The following is a 20008-nucleotide window of genomic DNA, read 5'->3' on the forward strand; positions in this document are numbered from 1 at the left end:
GTAAAAGTGACCCATGGTGTTAACCACGTGGTGGAATTAATCACAAGTAATTTCATGGTTCTAATACAATGATCCCTTGGTGGCCCCTTTTAGTTGCCTCTTACGACAGGCAGGGGATACCGTGGGTGTATTATTCGTCTGCGTCCCCAACCCACCAGGGTTGTGTGTTTGGTCCGCGAGAGGTATTTTATTTCCCTCAAGTCTGCCGGCAAGCTGGTTAGGACCCCCCCCATCCGCCACCTGGGACGCGCCACGTGGGAGTATCTCCTTTCCCCCTGCTCCGCCTGTGTAGTAGGTTCATGGAAACAAAGTTAGTACCTATTCATGGAAACAAAGTTAGTACCTATTCCTGCTTTCCTTATATTGTTGGTACAAACATACAAAATGACCACCTTCTCCTTACCCTCCTCCCTCCATTCTATTTTCCTCAACATCTGCCATAACCTAATCCCTGGATAACACTTTACCCTGGCTCATTTTCTTCCACGCACTTTCCCCAAATGTTTAACAGCTCAATCACCATGTCCAGAGCCTCAACCGCATCCTCCTTATTAGATCCCCTCCTCTCCTCGTCTCTGTTAACTTCCACGGTTCCTGGAGAACCTACCGTATTTACTCACATATTAGAACCCCTTTTCTTCCACTTTTACAGCCAAAAAAAGTAAGGTGGGGTCCAATATCCAATAACCTAACATTTTGAGCAGTGAAGACATGGCTTCTAGGCTATAAATTATACATGTAAACATTCTACACTATTCTTTAATAAACTTATGAATGAATTTTGAGTTTTGTCGGAAGGCAGTATTTCTAAATATAGAAAGGCAATAAATGGTGAACACGACTTTTAGGCCTATATATAAAGTAAATATAGTCAGTTTTACTCATATCACGTCATTTGTTTCATCTCATTAATTCCTCTGATTAGGTAGATGTCAGGAAGGGCATACGATCATAAAAACTCGCTACGAAAATTCGTCTCGCTTCATACTCCACCCCGTAGAGAAAAGGGATAAGCGTATTGTATTGTCACATTATGCAATACTAGCAATTACCCGCGGCTTCGCTCACGTAGATTTCGTAATTTGATCAAAGTAATCGTTCCTCGGCATTGTACTAAGACATTAAATTCCTAAAGTATAAAACTCACCCAAAAATTGAGTTTCATTTACCCAGAAATTATTTGTAAACCATGTTTGTGGTATTATCTTTTGGGTCTAAGACGACCATGCAACATAGACCTGTACATGTGAGAAACAGTCTTCTCTCAAGTCGAAAAAATAAATACACGTTTCTTTATTTTTAAAGGAGATTCCAAATACCTATTCCCACATCTGTAACATCTTCAGTTTTTGAGATATACATAAGTATCCCCATAAAAAGAATTCAAACCCTTGATCAGTCCTTCCCCCACCCCCACCCCCATCACCCCCATTTAAGTGTATTTTAAAAAAAATACATGTTTCTTTATTTTTAAAGGAGATTCCAAATACCAATTTTCATGTCTGTACGTCTGTAACACCTTTAGTTTTTGAGGTAAATGTATACTCATAAAAATAATTCAATCTTCTTCTTCTTTCCACCCCTCTCCGGCCTTAAGTTGACTTTCCGAAAAAAAAAAAATTACGTGTTTCTTAATTTTGAAAGGAAATTCAAAATACCTACTTTCACATCTGTAACAGCTGCAGTTTTTAAGATAAAGTATCCGCATAAATGTATTTCAACTCCTTATTTACTTATTTTCAACCCCACACCCCTTATGTCAATTTTCCGAAATAAACAAATGCATGTTTCTTTATTTTTAAAGGAGATTCCAAATACAAATTTTCACGTCTGTAACATCTTCAATTTTTGAGATATAAGTATCCTCATGAAAAGAATTCAACTCATTTTTCACTCCACATCCGCCCGTTAAGTTGGTTTCACCCCACCCAAAAAAAAAAAAAAAAAAGTGTTTTTCGTTGTTTTTCAAGGATATTCCAAATACCAATTTCCATGTCTGCAACCTTCAGTTTTGAGATATAAGTTTCTCCAGAAAAAGAATTCAATTTTTTTCATTTCCTTTCACACTCGCCACTTAAGTGAATTTTCCAAAAATAAACAGTACCCGTTTCTTTAAAAAAGCTTTCAAATATGAATATCACGACTGTAACATCTTCAGTTTTTGAGATATATGTATCCTCGTAAAAGGAATTCATCTCCGTTTTCATCCCCCCTACCAATTTGATTCCCCCTCCAAAAATGCGTGTTTCTGTATTTTTAAAGGAGATTCCAAATACCAGTTTTCACATTTGTAACATCTTTAGATTTTTGGTATATATATATATATATATATTCATACAAATAATTCAACTAAGTTTTCAATTAGGGTTTTTCCGAAAACAAAATAATACGCGTTTCCTTATTTTTAAAGGAGATTCCAAAAAGCAATTTTCACGTCTATAACATGTTAAGTTTTTGAGATATACTGTAGATATGCTAATTTTAAAAATTCACCCCCTTTCTCAGTTCCCCTTAAGTGGATTTTCTGAAAAAAAATATTTATGTTCCTTTACTTTTACAGAAAATTCCAAATACCAGTTTTCAAATCTGTAATATGTTACCTGTCTGAGATAATTTGCAGATATAGTCTTTTTAAAAATTCACTCCATTTGTCACTCCTGTTCACCCTCGATTCATCGGATTATCCCAAAACACAAAAATACGTGTTTTAGAAGGAGATTCCAAATACCAATTCTCATGTCTGTAACATCTTCAGTTTTTGAGATATATGTCTCCTCATAAAAGATGTTCAACCCCTTTCCCCCATTTTCATCCCTCCTAATGGGATTTTCCCAAAAAAAAAAAAAAAAAAACATGTTTCTTTATATTTAAAGGAGATTCCAAATAACAATTTTTACATCTGTAAACTTTTAAGTTTTTGAGATACAGATATCCTAATTTTAAAAATTCACCCCCGATTTTACTCCCTTAGCACTGGAATATCCAAAAATCCTCCCTTAGTGAGCACCTACACCCTAATATAAATGTATCCCCAAAATTTCATTTCTTTATATCCAGTAGTTTTGGCTCGGCGATGGTCGGTCGGTCGGTCAGTCGGTCAGTCGGTCGGTCAGTCAGTCAGTGTTATTATATATATACAGACTGATAGAAAAGAATTTAATGGCCAGTCATTTGTCTCTGTCAGTGAGCAGTAGGCCTACTGCACAGTAAACATGAGTAAATCTAATCACTGCTTTCATTTGAATAATCGTCTTGTTTTGCCAACTTCCCTACTACTGGCACATTGTCATTCCAAATGACGTCATCTTAACTGCCATCTCGTCTGCCATGCATCGAGAGCATTCGAGGACCCGCCTTTTTGAAACTTTTAAAAACAGTTTTGTTCCCGACTATAGGGTCCAAACAGTGAGAATCTATTCCCAAATGGTTTCTAGAGAGTTTGTGTATGTGTAGCAGAAGCCACTCTTTCCGAATAAAGATATGCTGCAGAAAGCGCGCCAAGTCACCAGCTGATAACTAACGTATGTTACGAGTTGTAATTCCAAATGTAATACATAGTGACTGGAAGCGTTCTTTGCATAACTGAGGCTACTGAAAGCCAAACCCTTATTTTTAAGTATATTTCATGCCAGTTTTCCACATTTATCACATCACAATTTACCTAAACAGCTATAAATGAGATAAGAGAGATCGCATTGTTTAGGTTAGTGCTCAATCGGTTGACATCGGTTATTTCGAGATTCGTATTGGCAACCTTTGAAACACAAACTATGAATCATTTATGCATCACTGTGCGACAACTGGCGTACACTTTATGTACTAGTACTGTTGTTGTTTACACAGCAAATGCAAACTATAGAATTCATGCTAGGAACAAGATTCGCATCTAGAAATGTTATATAATGTGTGTGTGACACAGTTGTTGGCTTAAGATAATAAAGGTTTAGAAAATTCTTATCGATCAATAATATTATTGATTCAATTCAGATTTCATTTCTATTCATTTTGCAGTATTACCGGAACCAGGAGAGCTCCCTCCTTACTCCTCACCCCTGTACAAAAATCTATCACTAAGAAGTGTGCGAGTAATATGCTATCAAGTGCACGCATAGTGCCAGAAGTTCCACGATGGGAAGATTAAAAATAAATAACAGGAAAGTTTACCACATTTATGGATATCTACAGGTCTGACGGTAATGCGTTTTATTATTGTAATGTTTAATTTTGTACGATCGTTATCTCCATTTTTTTATTAATGCATAGGCCTGGTATGTTTTGTTTGGCGTCTCTGAAAATCATTAAGTGAGGACAAATAATAATAATAATAATAATAATAATAATAATAATAATAATAATAATAATAATAATAATAATAATAATAATAATAATAGTAATAATAATAATAATAATAATAATAATAATAATAATATACAATATGATTAATATATATTATTATTATTATTTGTCAGGCATGCAGGCAAGTAAAACAATAGTTATGATTGGATTGTTTTTATCACATTTTAAACATATTTCTAACAAAAGTAAACCCTATATTTGCCCAACTTACGAGGTATTAAATGATCACTTTGTTAATGATCTCGCCTGCTATATTAATAGCAACAACCGTGAATACTTCTTAACTCGTTTCCTCATCCCGAGGTGGTACAGCTATTTTGAGACAGGCCTCCAGAGGAAGGGAGTTCCATATGCCATTTTTACCGCATATCAATCTTCCTGCCATTCGCAAATCTCTGGCTATACGGTACAGGAAATCAAACTCAGGCTCCTGAGAATGGCAGCTGATTGTGCTAACCATTACACTGATGGACATTCTTAACTACAAAACACAGACACATACACATGAATGATGCGTGCTTGGAATGCGCTGGTCGGACACAAAACTATTCACCTATTTGTGCGATACCAGCAGAGCTGCAGTTGGCCTATGTATGCTACAAAGACAGGCATTTCTTAAATATGATACACAGATCTACCGCATGACTCCGACGGGTGTTTTCATAATACCAATATAAATGGTCCGTTATTGGACATTATAAATTTTCCAGCTAACTCATTCCTGGTTGCCAGCGTTTCGCCCTCGTGTGCTAGGCTGGGCTCATCAGTTGGTACCTAGCACACCTACCAAGATGCTGGCTAGTACATACCATGGAGGCTACTACATAGGCTAATTGTAGCCACCGGCAGTGCCAATGCACTATGAGAGGGTGTTTTCATTGCGTGGATCGTACGTACGAAACTATTCACAAATTTGTGAGATTTCATCAGAACTGCAGTAAGGCTTTTACCCGCTTTGAAGTGGAATTGTTGTTTCTTCTGTGACGAATTACACTGGGGGTTCTTGTATGCAAGATTTATTTTTTACATTTTCTTCGTCTCGAAAAGCCAGGGGAAGGGCCTAATACACGAGGGCGTCTAACACAGAAGTAAATACGTTACTTCCTCCTGCCTTCTCTCCTTCTCACTGACCTGTTTCACCTCGCCCTTCCTATCCTCTACTACCAGGAGAGTTACCCGTGCGGTTAGGAGCACGCAGCTATGAGCTTCCATCTGGGAGATAGTGGGTTCGAACCCCACTGTCGGTAGCCCTGAAGATGGTTTTCCGTGGTTTCCAATTTTCACACCAGGCAAATGCTGGGGCTGTACCTTAATTAAGGCCACGGCCGCTTCCTTCCCACTCCTAGGCCTTTCCTATCTCATCGTCGCCATCAGACCTATCTGTGTCAGTGCGACGTGAAAAAAAAACTATCCACTACTCCATGTTTCCCTTTTGTACCATTCCATTTCCTCTTGCATTGCACCTCCTTTGTAACACTTCCTTGATCTCCATCTTTCCCCTGCTGATCTAGCTGGAGTGACTCATATCAATTCTCCACTGATACCTCTCCTGGGCCCAATCCCTGAAGAAAACCTTGGCCTTATTGCTTTAGCCCACCTGTCTTCCACAACTTCTCCCCTTCCTTCCCCTCTCTCCAGTCTACCTACTATATCCTGTACATTGATTGAGCGAGACTTATCTTCACTCGTGTCCTCCGTTACAAGTCTGTCTCCCTCAAACTCGCTATCTCTTCCCTCACCTCCTTAGTTCCCTTCCACATCCACAGTTCTCACACCTTGCTCCCTCAGCCATTCTTTTATCTCTTCAAAGAAATGTGAAATAATGTGGAAATATCAACAGAAATAAAATAGCATATTCTATTAATAGAAGTATATATGCCAGAGGAAGTAAATAAAATATACTACACAAAGATTTTGCAACAATAATGCAAGCAAGAAACTAACTGATAAAATAACTACTCTACAATTATTCTACTTAGAAGTATCCTAATTATAAAACACTAGGAATAAGACACTAACTATAGAAATGTGTAGCTACTCTAAATATGTATAGGTGTAGACAAATTATTATTAATAATAATATTTGTAAAAAGAAAAAGCAAGTAAAGTGGCTCAGCGTAATGGCATTACAGAGAATAAATGAAAGGAGAGTCATGGATGGATTGGTGGATTCGTGCAGTGATATGGAACTTCGTATCTTTTGTCCCAAATCGGCAATGCTGATCCAATGCCGGTTTTGTGTGATATGCCTCCCAGTAGGACTATCGTGGGAAGAGGTGCTTTGAGTATTCCATTAAAATCAACAGGTAACATGAAACTACAATGTACAATAATGCTTGTCATTACTGAAAACAGAAGGAAGCTGCTGCCAGTTTCCTTTATCTCTTTTTAGACTATGCCAAAGGGCTGTTAAATTACCTCAAGGCATATGTGTGCCAGCTATGCTTCTTTTGAACACTTTCTGAAGTCATCTCCTGATTGAGGTGAATGATCTTCTCCACTGCCAGTTTCTTTATCTCTTTTTAAACTATGCCAAAGGCTGTTAAATTACCTCAAGGCATATGTGTGCCAGCTATGCTTCTTTTGAACACTTTCTGAAGTCATCTCTCGATTGAGGCGAATGATCTTCTCCATAAAAGGAAGACACATGATGTGATTGGTGGTTCGACATCCATTCTGCAGCCCCTAGACATGTGTGTCCATAAGCTATTTTAAGACCATCTGTGTCGACTTTATTATGAACGGATGCCCGGAGGAAAGATAAAACAGCCGTCATTGGAACTCGTGCTCATTGGTGAAAAGAAGTTGGGAACTCATTCTTCACCAAGTAGTGGTGAGAAGTTTCAAAACGACAGGAATTTCCAATGCTCTGGATGGCAGCGAGATTGATCCATTGCGGCAGAACGATAGCAACAATGGCAATATCTCATCATGTTTGAGCGGCAGTGAGAAGAGCGGATGCGATGTAAGGCCCACAGTCGCTGATGAGTGAGAATTTAAATTACTGGACTGACCAGGAATCAAACCTGGGGCCTCTGGGTAAGAGGCAGGCATGATACTCCTTTACTATGGGGATGACTCAAATGAAGTCACCTGGTTATAAGAGAAATAATAACAAGTGAAAGAAAATTTTAAATTGCATAATTAGTTTCACAAATACAAGAATAAATAACAACTCTATACAAGTCCACAACATGGGAGACATGACAAAGCGTAAAGATATGAATTGACAAGGAATATCAGAGGAAACAACTTAAGATGATAAATTTCTCCTTATAATAGCCAAAACTACAGAAATAAATTCTCATAAAAACACTGATCAGTTACAAAATTATAAATTTAAAACACTCACCTGAAACAGAACTTTTCCATCAGAATCAAACACAAATACACAACTGAGTCCATTATCTGCCACTAGAATGTGTCCATAGCTTTTATCTACTGCCACATCAATTGGTTCTTGAAAGGCATTGTGGGAAAAACTAGACACTGTTTCACCTTGAGTAGACATTTCTGTCACAGTTTTTGTTCTCCAGTTCACAACCACAAGTCCGTTTGATGAAATGGCAATGCCAGTGCAACTACGTCCTGTTAAACCTTTGTTCTCGATATGTCGGACAAACTCTAAGTTCTGAGTAAGCACCTTAATACGTGAATTACCCGTATCTACCACGTACACTAACCCTTCATCATCCACAGCTACTGCAACAGGTTGAAGAAATTCATCCTTGCCAGACCCGCGACAACCATAAATTGCTACTGGGTTGTTGTGCTCGGTAACATCAAAAAACAAGGGACAATCCTTTATAGGTCTCTCAAACACAGTCACTTTGAGACAATATCGACCTGGCGTTGATGGACGGAATTTTATATGATACGTGCCATCATCACAATCGTTTAACTCTGTAGGAAGAGCTTCTCCACCTGCCTCTGAATCATCAACATGAAGCACCTCAACTGCGACCGGATCACCACCACTGGTACGTGGATTTCCATGATAATCAACAGTGCTCAGCACTGCTGTTGTTTCCAGCTGTGCAACAGCCAAACCACTTCCAGTAAGCTGAGTAGTACATAAACTTGGAAAGGTGGTGCTCGTTCGCACTCTTCCCATCACTGCTAGGGCACCTTGCAAAGTTGCCAGGCTATCATTGTGGCTGAAATCACAGGTCAAAAATGCATTCTCTCGAGGTTCACCTAACATCCCAGCTGCATCCAGCTTCTCACTAAGGCTGCCAATGCGCTGCGTGATATTGCGCACCTCCACTTGATACTGCAGGCCTTCACATTCCCGTTCCACCTAAATTAAACAGGAAAAATGCAATTATTCACTTGGATTACATTTCATATTCAAAGAGTTTTGTAGAGAAAGTGGCAAGTTACATTTTACAAGCCTCTTTTGCTATTTGCTTTACGTCACACCGACACAGACAGGTCTTAAGGTGACGATTGGACAGGAAAGGGCTGGGAGTGAGAAGGAAGTGCCATGGCCTTTATTAAGGTACAGCCCCGGCATTTGCCTGGTGTGAAAATGGGAAACCACGGAAAACCATCTTCAAGGCCGTCGACAGTGGGGTTCGAACCCACTATCTCTCAAATACTGGATACTGGCCACACTTAAGCGACTGCAGCTATCGAGTTCGGTTTTACAAGCCACATCACAGCACTATTTCACATGGTGAAAGTAGCTAAATCAGTGGTCCACTCACTACCACAAGGAAATGATCATGGTACCTAATCTGAAGATAGGCGCACCTGTAGACCACTGCTAAGAGATTTTAACAAATTCTGAATATCAAATTATACTTATATTAATCATTAAAAATTACACTTACAAGAACATCATGTTTTATAAATACAGGAAGAGCAATTTGGCCCCAAGAATTATAGCAAGCAGTTTGCCCAGCCAACCAGACTCTCAGACCACAGGCATGGCAATAACACGACATAGAAGATAGATAGCCAGACTGCAAGGGAGCGACAGGAAAGTTTAGCTCACATCCAAACTCTTTCAGTGACAGTTTCAACATTTACTAGAAAACGTTATAATATTATTACAGGCAGGTTTTTTAATGTCATCCACAAGGATTTTAGGCAAGAGTTTCTGAACATTAAAGTGCCTTCTATCTAATCCTGTAATGATTACGAGTGGGGTCTCACAAGGTAGTGTTATTGGACCACTGTTTTGTAGAGGAAGTGGCATCTGGCCGAGGACCACAAGAGAAGGAGACAACTGTAAAATAGCCTCCTTGGAGATCACGATTCTCAGAAATGAGGAAACAATAGTAGAGAGAGAGACGGAGAGAGAAAGATGTGTTTTAGAATCATTTTTGTATATTGTGAACATTGATAAATGTTCTCTTATGCACCTGTACTATAGCGAATTTTATCCAGGGCTTTTAGACTGAAATACTCCCAGCTGCAGAGACCTCTTAATGAGTGAACTCCTCCCAGTTGACATAGCAAGTGCTTTCCAGGTACGTTCAGATGGTAAAATAATTTCGACCAATGGTGTCAACTCTAATTCCACTTATATATATACTAGCTGATGTACCCGTGCTTCGCTACAGAATTCTACATTGTATACGGAATTCTAGTGTCTACATGTTGTGAGCAAGATTGTATTAAATTGCATAGCTCACAACGTTACCCTAGAAACGCGACGGGGAAGTCATCAACTTTTCTCAAGTGAAGACTGAGCTAGGGAAATTTCACTATAATGGTAGACCTGCTTGCATACCATCAGTCACAATCATGTTGGAGAGTCTTCATTATAATGGTAGACACTCGCTCTCCACCTGCCGTTTTACATCCTCAGAAAGACTGTCTTAGTGGTCTTAGAGGTGAAGCTTCCACGGTGTGAAGAATTATTTAGTTTAATTTCCGGGTTGAACCGTGTTGTAGTTGTCTGTACATCACGTACCGTTTGCCGACGTTTCGAATACATTGCAGTATTCTTTGTCAAGGTGATTGAAATACCCCTACTCGATCTGAGGTAATCAGTCTCCCAGGCAGAAATTTACACTACTAGAGTGGCCCTGACCTTGGCCTTTTATATCCTAGCCTTTCTGGTTGATGTAAGCCCTGGCTGTCTCGTGAGCATTCTGGAAACTTCCAGAAGACCTGTCAACACTAGCTAAAGAATGTCTTAACGCCACTTATTTCTATTTCAACGGGGAGTTCTATGAACAGACAGAAGGGGCCGCGATGGGGTCGCCACTCTCTCCAATAATAGCAAACATGTATATGGAACACTTCGAACAGAAAGCCTTAGCCACATCTACCCTGCAACCGAAATATTTTCTCCGTTTTGTGGATGACACATTCGTAATCTGGCCTCACAGGAGCAATAACCTACAGCTATTTCTCGACCATCTCAACTCTATTCACGTAAATATTCAGTTCACCATGGAAATCGAAGTAGACGGAAAACTACCGTTCCTGGATATCCTAGTAAAATGCAACTCCAATGGGACTCTGAGCCACACAGTATACCTACATGCCTCGTCTCATCATCATCCATCACAAAAGCAGGCTTTCCTAACATCACTGGTGAACAGGACCATAGCGATATCAGACGCAGAGCACCTTGAGGAAGAGAGAGAACACCTCACGAGAACCCTCAGGAAAAATGGCTACTCACTCAATAACATCCGACGAGTCTTTAAAAAATCAGAAGAGAACAAAGAAAAGGCTGCCGTAGGAGAAAACAATGGGAAAGAAGAACTGACCCACCCGAAAACAGCGATACTGCCATACATTAAAAATACTACAGACAGGATCGGCAAGATACTGGACAAATACGACATAAAAACCATCTATAAACCTCACCGGAAGCTAGCCCGTTATCTACCACCAGTAAAAGACAAAATAGAATTACAAGCTCCTGGAGTATATCACATTGAATGTAGCTGTGGAGCTTGTTATGTTGGTGAAACGAAATGTCTGATCTTCACCCGCCTAAAAGAACATATCCGTTACACCAAGAACCAAAACACAGATATTTCAGCGGTAGCCAAGCATTCCTATGAAACAAGGCATGGAATAGCATTTGACAAGACCAAGATCCTAGCAGCTATCCCTTGGAATCTGGAAAGGAAAATCCGCGAGGCAATCGAAATCAAGAAACATCCGAACAACATAAATTTAGAAGAAGGATATAAAAACAGTAATTCTTGGATGCCCATCATTCATAGTTTAAGACATACAGACCACAAACACACGGGCCGAAACCCCATTACATAACAGCACCGGCAAGTCCCCACTACCTGGCTGTGACACATACCTTCCAGAATGCTCACGAGACAGCCAGAACGTACGTCAACCAGAAAGGCTAGGATATAAAAGGCCAAGGTCAGGGCCACTCTAGTAGTGTAAATTTCTGCCATTTTAATCAGCATGAATAAAATTATTTATAGCTTAGATTGTAGCGACATATTCTCCGACTTTTGCATACCGATTTTCATTAAATTCTCTTTAGCCGTTTTCTAGTGATGTGTGTACATATATACATACATACATACATACATACATACATACGTACATACTGTAACCGTCCAGGCTTCTCCAGCCCTACTAATTTAATATAATATCATTTTACGCGATATCATTTGATATCAAGTTTATCCGCCCTCGGCAATTATTCGTAATAACATATTTATTCTACGTCAAGCATTTGTAAATTAGGTTTTTGCAATCATATTGTATATATTATAAGATCATTTATTATTTATTATTATATTAAGAAAGATAGAAATTTATTATGTATTGGTTAATATGTTGAAATATAGTTGTTGTCATTTCATCTCATATTTGTGTATACGGAAAAGGTTATTCTTGAGCGTGGAAATTTGCATGACTCACTGGGTTTAACTCATGAGCCAAGGCTAGTAAACAGCAACCCGCGTGCGAGGCTTGCAAGCTGGTCAGCTACATCATCGCCAGGTTTTCCGTGGTTTCCCATTTTCACACCAGGCAAATGCTGGGGCTGTACCTTAATTAAGGCCACGGCTGCTTCCTTCCAACTCCTAGGCCTTTCCTATCCCATCGTCGCCATAAGACCTATCTGTGTCGGTGCGACGTAAAGTCCGTAGCAAAAAAAAAAAAACATCATCGCCACGCCTACTGGACTTGTCAAGAAAGAAGAGAAGGGGAGTTGATAATTCGATCTACTAATCAGATACTTCGTTGTATATGAGTTTTGAGATTGAACTGTTACCAAGAGTGGGGGTGAGCCCGGATATATAGAGATTCTCACCACGAGAACGGCACCTAACTACTACTTCTGCTGTCATCTGATCTACTATTAGAACATCTACTGTGAACGACGTTATTGATTTTTGAAACAGTGTGTGGTCACTCCGCGACATAGTTATTTTTGTACAATGTGTTATCGCTTCGATACAGTACTTAGCTGCGGTTAAGTTATCGGATCTGCATGAGACGAAACAAGCTTACGGCTTGTGTTATATTCAGTAAATCTCCTGGACGAAGAACTATGTTTAGTTCAAGTCCACGGAATTTGGTACAAGTCTGTACTGTATAAATAGTATAGCTCAGTTGGATTGAGATTTCTACTAATATGGAAAAATTCATATCTCTGAATTTTCTCCTCATACGATCAACGCTGATCAGTTTTTACAAGTATAGGGCCAATGTCTAATTTAAAGACTAGGCAATTAGGGAGTGCTAGTCCAGATAGCCCGTACCATACCAGAGAAGGAAGGAAGGATGTCCATGGAGCAAATTCTACATCGAGAAGAAGAGAACGAGTAACCACGGAAACCAGATGACTTCAACGGAAGCTGCAATTGGTGAGCTTCAATTAGATAAAGCAAGCAATTAGTAAATTCAGTAAAGTAAATTCTAAATTCCTCCACGCTTTAAGGAACTTTTCCAATTCATCTCATTTTTTTGTATAATAAATTCATTTATATTTTATATTGCGTTAATTTTCTTTCTTAAGCGATACTTAATGGTTAATTATTTAATATCCTACCCCTGTGATTTAAGTATAAGTCTCTATGCTAGTAAATATAAATTTTGGTTTACAGTTTTGTTTAAAACTGTAACCCTGGCGCCCAAACATCACATAGAGAAATGGGAAACTATGGAATGTTAAGTGTTTCTATTTGCGTGGCAATTTGCGGGCAAGCCACAAATAGTTTATTTGATATTCATGTGTCCCAAGGTAATAACTTTCATCTCCCCAAGTGTCTTGATGAGGAGGTTGAACAGTTACAAGACAGACAGACAGACAGACAGACAGACAGACAGACAGACAGACAGACATTACAGAAAAGTGAAAAGTGCATTTCCTTGTTACTGTGGACATGACCGATACAGAAATACCATTATTTTCAAATTCTGAGCAATGTACAGACAAAACTCATATTTTATATATACAGTATAGACAAGCAAGATACCCGTGCTTCGCTACGGTATTATAATGAAATTTATAATTGATTGCTTAACGTTTTATATATAATCCACCAAAATTCGCGATCTAAAGAGTTTTCTGAGAGAATCTGCCAAAATTCATAATCTGACTCGTTTTCTGAGAGATTACGACAAAGTTCCTCTCATTTTTCAATCTTTCTTTCAGCAACTGATTTCGTACTTCCCGGGCTAGGTCCAGGTATTCCACCCGGTCAGTTGGGTCCCTAAATCTTTGCCATCTTTTCCTATAAGCATTTTTAATATGGATCAAATCCTTGACGAGATCTGGCATGGTGTTGTCTTGGGTGCCTTGGTGGTACTGAACCCGCGGCCAGACTGCAATCGTATCATTACCCGGCCAGGACCCGTTTCCAGCGCGGTCCATACATTTTGATGATGGTCCAGAACATTATTATTATTATTATTATTATTATTATTATTATTATTATTATTATTATTGATGGTCTGGAACCTACAGCAAGATGCAAGACCGCTACTAGGTGGTAAATTACACCCTCTGCCATTGTCATTGCTGACAATGTGACCAGCACCATCGTCGCACGTGGGCAAGTGCGCGAGATTTCTGGCGACGCGAATGATGTACTTAAGTGAATTACTGATCTTATTATAGAGGTGAACAATTGCACGGTCAATATCATTCATATCGTTTATTTTAAATGTGTTTAAATTTTTATTTATATGCCAGGAGAATCTACTGTAATCTCCAAAGGAAAAGATGGTTCTTGAAAACAAACCCAGGAAAGATAAAAAAATTATTAGTTTATGCTCAGAATAATTTCATTATGAACAGTAAAATCAATTGGTCTCAACTCCTTTTTCAGCCCGCTGCCGTTAAGTTGATTTACACCCCCCCCCCCCAAAAAAGAAGGCGTGTTTCCTTATGTTTAAAGGAGATTCCAAATACCAATGTTCACGTCTGTTACGTTCAATTCTGAGATATAAGTATCCCCATAAAAGGAATTCACTTTACCGAGCTCAATAGCTGCAGTCGCTTAAGTGTGGCCAGTATCCAATAATCGGGAGATAGTGGGTTAGAGCCCCTCGGTCGGCAGCCCTGAAGATGGTTTTCCGTGGTTTCCCATTTTCACACCAGGCTGTACCTTAATTAAGTTCACGGCCGCTTCCTTCCAATTTCCAGGCCTTTCCTATCCCATTGTCGCCATAAGACCTATCTGTGTCGGTGCGACGTAAAGCAAAAAAAGTCACTTTTTTTCACTTCCTTTCTAACCCCCCCCACCAAGTGAATTTCCCGTTAAAAATTCTTGTCTCTTTAATAGTAAAGGAGCTTCAAAACACCAATTATCACAACTCTAAAATCTTCAGTTTTTGAGATATGTGTCCACATAAAAGGAATTCAACTCTTTTCACCCTCGCCCCCAAATTCATTTCACCCAAAAATGCTTTTTTCTTTGTTTTTAAAGGAGATCCATATATCAATTTTTACATCTGTAACAACTTTAGTTTTTATTAGATGTAAGTATCCTCATACAATTAATTCAATTAATTTGTCACCTCCCCCCCCTTTTCATTGGATTTTCCAAGAATACATGATTGTTTAATTAAAGCAGATTCCACATAGCAATTTTCACGTCTGCAAAATCTTTCGTTTTTGAGATAATAGTATCCTCATACAAATAATTCAACTAATTTTTCAATTTCCCTCCTCACTTTAGGTGGATTTCCGAAAAGAAAAAATATGTATTCCTTTATTTTTAAAGGAAATTCCAAATACCCAATTTCACATCTGTAACATCTTCAGCTTTTGAGATATCAGTATCCTAATTAAAATAATTCAATCCCATTTTCAGTGACTTTGACCCCTCCAGCCAAGTAGTTTTTCAGAAAACAAAAAATACATGTTTCTTTATTTTCAATACAGATAAAAAAATGTTCACTTCGGTAACATTTTACGTTTCTGAGATACACTGTAGATACAGTCTTTCTAAATATTCACCCCAATTTGTCACTCCTGTTTAACCTCCATTAATTAAATATTCCAAAACAAAAAAAAACAACAAAAATATATGTTTCTTTATTTTCAAAGGAGATCCCAAATACCAATTTTCAGGTCTGTTATATCTTCTGTTTCTGAGATATAAGTATCCTCATTTAAGGCATTCAACCACTTTTTCACCCTTTTTCACCCCTTCTACTGGGATTTTCCGAAAACAAAACAAAAAATGTGTTTCTTTATTTTTAAAGGGGATTCTAAATACCAATTTTTAAATCTGTACACTTTAAAAGTTTTGAGATATATATAGGCCTACACTCATTTTAAAAATTACCCCCCTTTTCAACCCCCCCCATTAATTAGATTTTCCAAAAACAAAAAATATCATTTTCTTTATTTTTAAAGGAGATCCTAAATACAAATTTTCAAGTCCGTAATATCTTCAGTTTCTGAGGTATGAGTATCCTCATTAAAGGCATTCAACCCCTTTTTCACCCTTTTCCACCCTCCCTATAGGGATTTTCCAAAAACAAAAAAAATATGCGTTTATTTTTAAAGGAGATTCTAAATGCCAAGTTTTACATCTATAAACTTTAAAAGTTTTGAGATATAGATACACTCATTTTAAAAATTCACCCCCTTTTCACCCTCCCATTAATTGGATATTTCAAAAACAAAAAATACATGTTTCTTAATTTTAAAGGAGATCCCAAACACCAATTTTCAGGTCTGTAATATCTTCAGTTTCTGAGATATAAGTACCGGTATCCTGATTAAAGGCATTCAACCAATTTTTCACCCTTTTTCACCCCTCCTATTGGGATTTTCCAAAAACAAGAAATACGTGTTTTCCTTATTTTTAAAGAAGATTCTAAATACCAATTTTTACATCTGTAAACTTTTACATCTGAGATACAGATACACTCATTTTAAAATTTCACCCCCTTTTCATCCCCTTAGCGACAGAATATCCAAAAATCCTCTCTTAGCGAGCATCTACATCTTAATATGAATGTATCTCCAAAATTTCATTTCTTTATGTCCAGTAGTTTTGGCTCTGCGGTGATGAATCAGTCAGTCAGTCAGTCAGTCAGTCAAGACAAGTTATTTTATGTATATAGACTAGCAATTACCCGCGGCTTCGCTCGCGTGGATTTCGTAATTTGATCAGAGTAATCGTTCCTCGGCATTGTACTAAGAGACTATCTGAAAATTCCTAAAGTATAAAAACACACCAAAAAATTGAGTTTCATTTACCCCAGAAATTCTTTGTAACCAAGTTTGTGGTATTACCTTTTGGGCCTAAGACGACCATGTGATATAGAACTTTACATGCGAGAAACAGTCTTCACAAACGTGAAAACTTGTATTTGGAATCTGTTTTTAAAAATAAAGAAACACGCATTTCTGGTGGGGGGAATCAACTTGGGGGGATGAAAAAGTTCCTTTTACGAGGATACATATATCTCAAAACTGAAGATGTTACAGAAGTGATAATTGGTATTTGGAAGCTCTGTTAAAGAAACGAGTAATGTTTGTTTTTAGAAAATTCACTTGAGTGGGAAGTGTGAAAGGAAGTAAAAAAATTGAATACTTTTTCTGGAGAAACTTATATCTCAAAACTGAAGGTTACAGACGTGGAAATAGGTATTTGGAATCTCCTTTAAAAATAAAGAAACATGCATTTTTTTGGGTGGGGGAAACGAACTTAACGGGCGGAGGTGGAGTGATAAAGGAGTTGAATTCTTTTTATGAGGCTTATATCTCAAAACCTTTAGCCCGCCAGGTGGCCATGATCGCTAAGGCGCTGAAGTCTAAACGGTCTGATACCGAGGTTAGCCGGTTCGAGTCCCATTGGTCGAGAAAATTTTCACCTTCAGAATGTTGGCCGGCAGGGTAGGGGAGGTGGTGGTATACAATTTCTAATCACTAGATTGCGTGCCAAAAGCCTGGATTAAGTTCCAAACCTCTCCGCAGTGCTTATATGGAGTGGGGACATATGACGCTGTTGATGGCGATTTGTCCGTCGGATGGAGACAATAAGTCTTGAGCAGACCCCTTGGTGCTATTCGACAGGCACCAGGTTTCACCCTCTTCCTACTATCATATATCACGTCATTCATTTCATCCCATTAACTCATCTGATGAGGTTGACGTCAGGAAGGGCATCTGGTCTTAAAAACCCACCACGACAGATTCATCTCACCTCATACCCAACCCCGTAGGGAAACGGGGCAAGGGTTGGACAAACAACAACAACAACTTATATCTCAAAAACTGAAGATGTTAGACGTATGAACATTTATATTTGGAATCTTCTTTCAAAGTAAAAAAAACGCATGTTCTTTTGTCTATGGAAAATAAACTTAAGGGCGTGAAAAATTAGTTTAATTCTTTGTGTGAGGATACTTATATCTCAAAAAATTAAAAATCTTGTCCGGCTCCATGGCTAAATGGTTTTTAGTTGTGACTGCCGGTCGCCCTCGCTCAAACCAAACTGACGCCCTTCTCCCGGGTGCGCTGGTTTTATAGCCTTTAGGCCAGCGCGTGTAGAGAAGAAAACACCGCCCGGGAGGGGGCGTCAGCCGGGTTCTCGCAGGAGTCGACCCGCAGCCACGAGAGGCGAATGCCTCTCCGTGCACATTTATTCACAATATATACATATAATGGTAACAGCGATGTATACATATACAACATGGGGCCTCTGCCCATTGACAAGGTGTACAAAGTTACATTAGAGTCAGAATACACTGATATTTGATCACATAACAAGTTTCGTTCACGCACTTCATTCAGGAGAGCAGCAACTGCATAAAGAGCTGCTGCTGTCTCCGCACAGTTTATTCGAGTATAGGCATGGAAGGCTTGAGCCCAGGCTGTTCTCAGCTCCGGGCATATGTAGGCTATGCTCCAAGGGGTAGCATCAACATAAAGCGTCAGAGTATGCTGCGACGGACCCATCCGTCTGGGGTTACTGAGGATAATGTCTGTGTGAGACCCGGCGAGGCCAGTATACCTCCCTGGTAAGGATATGTCGAATAACGAACATCGGAATCTTCAAAATGTAGGCTACCCATGAGAGGTAGCCTGCCACTCGTGGCAAGTCTTCGGACTGGATACGAGGGAGTAAAGCCACATATTGTTTCACTCGTTTTTGCACTTCAGGTGTAAGTGTCACTATCTGCAGATTGGTGTCAATAATGGCACCTAAATATGTTAGGCGAGTAGTGGGCACTAGCACAGATTTAGAGTAGTTGAGAGTTATCCCAAACACTAATTCCAGATAAAGCACAATATCATCCACCAGGAGATCTGGGCCGTAAACTAGCCAATCGTTGAGGTAGCACACGGACCGCACTGAGAACTGATCTTCAATGACTTGCATGACTGCTGTTCCCCAACGTTGCATAATGGAGGGAGCCAGGGTATGCCCCATTGGAAGTCGAGTGAAGGCATACTTCTGGCCCTGGTAGTATACTCCGTAGAACCTACGATGATTGGTTTTGATGGGAATCTGGAAGAAGCCCGATTTCAAATCAAGCTTGATCATGTTGGCGAATGGCGGGATCTTGGCGAGGGCTGCTGCTGGTGAAGATAGTGAAAATTTTGGAATGATGTAGTACTGCGTCCATTTAGTAAGATCATGGATCAGCCTGGCCGAATCATCAGGCTTGGCTACGAGAAAAAGGGGGTGAGCGTGCGTAATGTCCCAACGAACCAGAATTTGATGATGTCGAAGATCTTCAATAACGGTGTCCATTAGTGGTGATGGATGTGTAGGGGTGAACACCGGCGGTGCGGCTGTTGGCTTTGGAAGGCTCGCTCCTTGAGAAGCCAGGTCCTGGGCGAAGTGCCCAAGTGGAGTATCAGCGTAAGGAACTGGCATGATTGCCTTTGGTCACGGGGGTCCCGGGTTCGATTTCCAGTAAGGTCGGGAATTTCAACCATCATTAGTTAATTTCCCTGGCACGGGGGCTGGGTTTATGTGTTGTCTTCATCATCATTTCATCCTCATCACGACGCGCAGGTCACCTACGGGAGGCAAATCAAAACACCTGCACACCTGCACCTGGCGAGCCGAACCCGTCCTGGAATTTCCTGGCACTAAAAGCCATACACCATTTCATTTCAACTAAAAATGTTAAAGACATGAACATTGGTATTTGGAATCTCATTTAAAAATAAAGAAACACGCACTTTTGAGGAGGGGGAATCAACTTAACGGATAGGAAAGGGGGTGAA

At 39.3% G+C, this 20008-nt stretch overlaps 1 protein-coding gene across 3 annotated transcripts in view; it reads right to left on the reverse strand.

Annotated features, from left to right (window-relative positions):
- LOC136863129 (tripartite motif-containing protein 3) overlaps positions 1 to 20008 on the reverse strand; it is a 443103-nt gene that overhangs the window by 29110 nt on the left and 393985 nt on the right. For all 3 annotated transcript variants that reach the window (XM_067139471.2, XM_067139472.2, XM_067139474.2), the window contains exon 6: positions 7709 to 8656. In XM_067139471.2, coding sequence (XP_066995572.2) covers positions 7709 to 8656 — 948 coding nt within the window. The remainder of the gene's footprint in view (positions 1 to 7708; positions 8657 to 20008) is intronic.

This window comes from Anabrus simplex, chromosome 2 (genome assembly GCF_040414725.1).
Source record: "Anabrus simplex isolate iqAnaSimp1 chromosome 2, ASM4041472v1, whole genome shotgun sequence".
NCBI classification, from domain to species: Eukaryota; Metazoa; Arthropoda; class Insecta; order Orthoptera; family Tettigoniidae; genus Anabrus; species Anabrus simplex.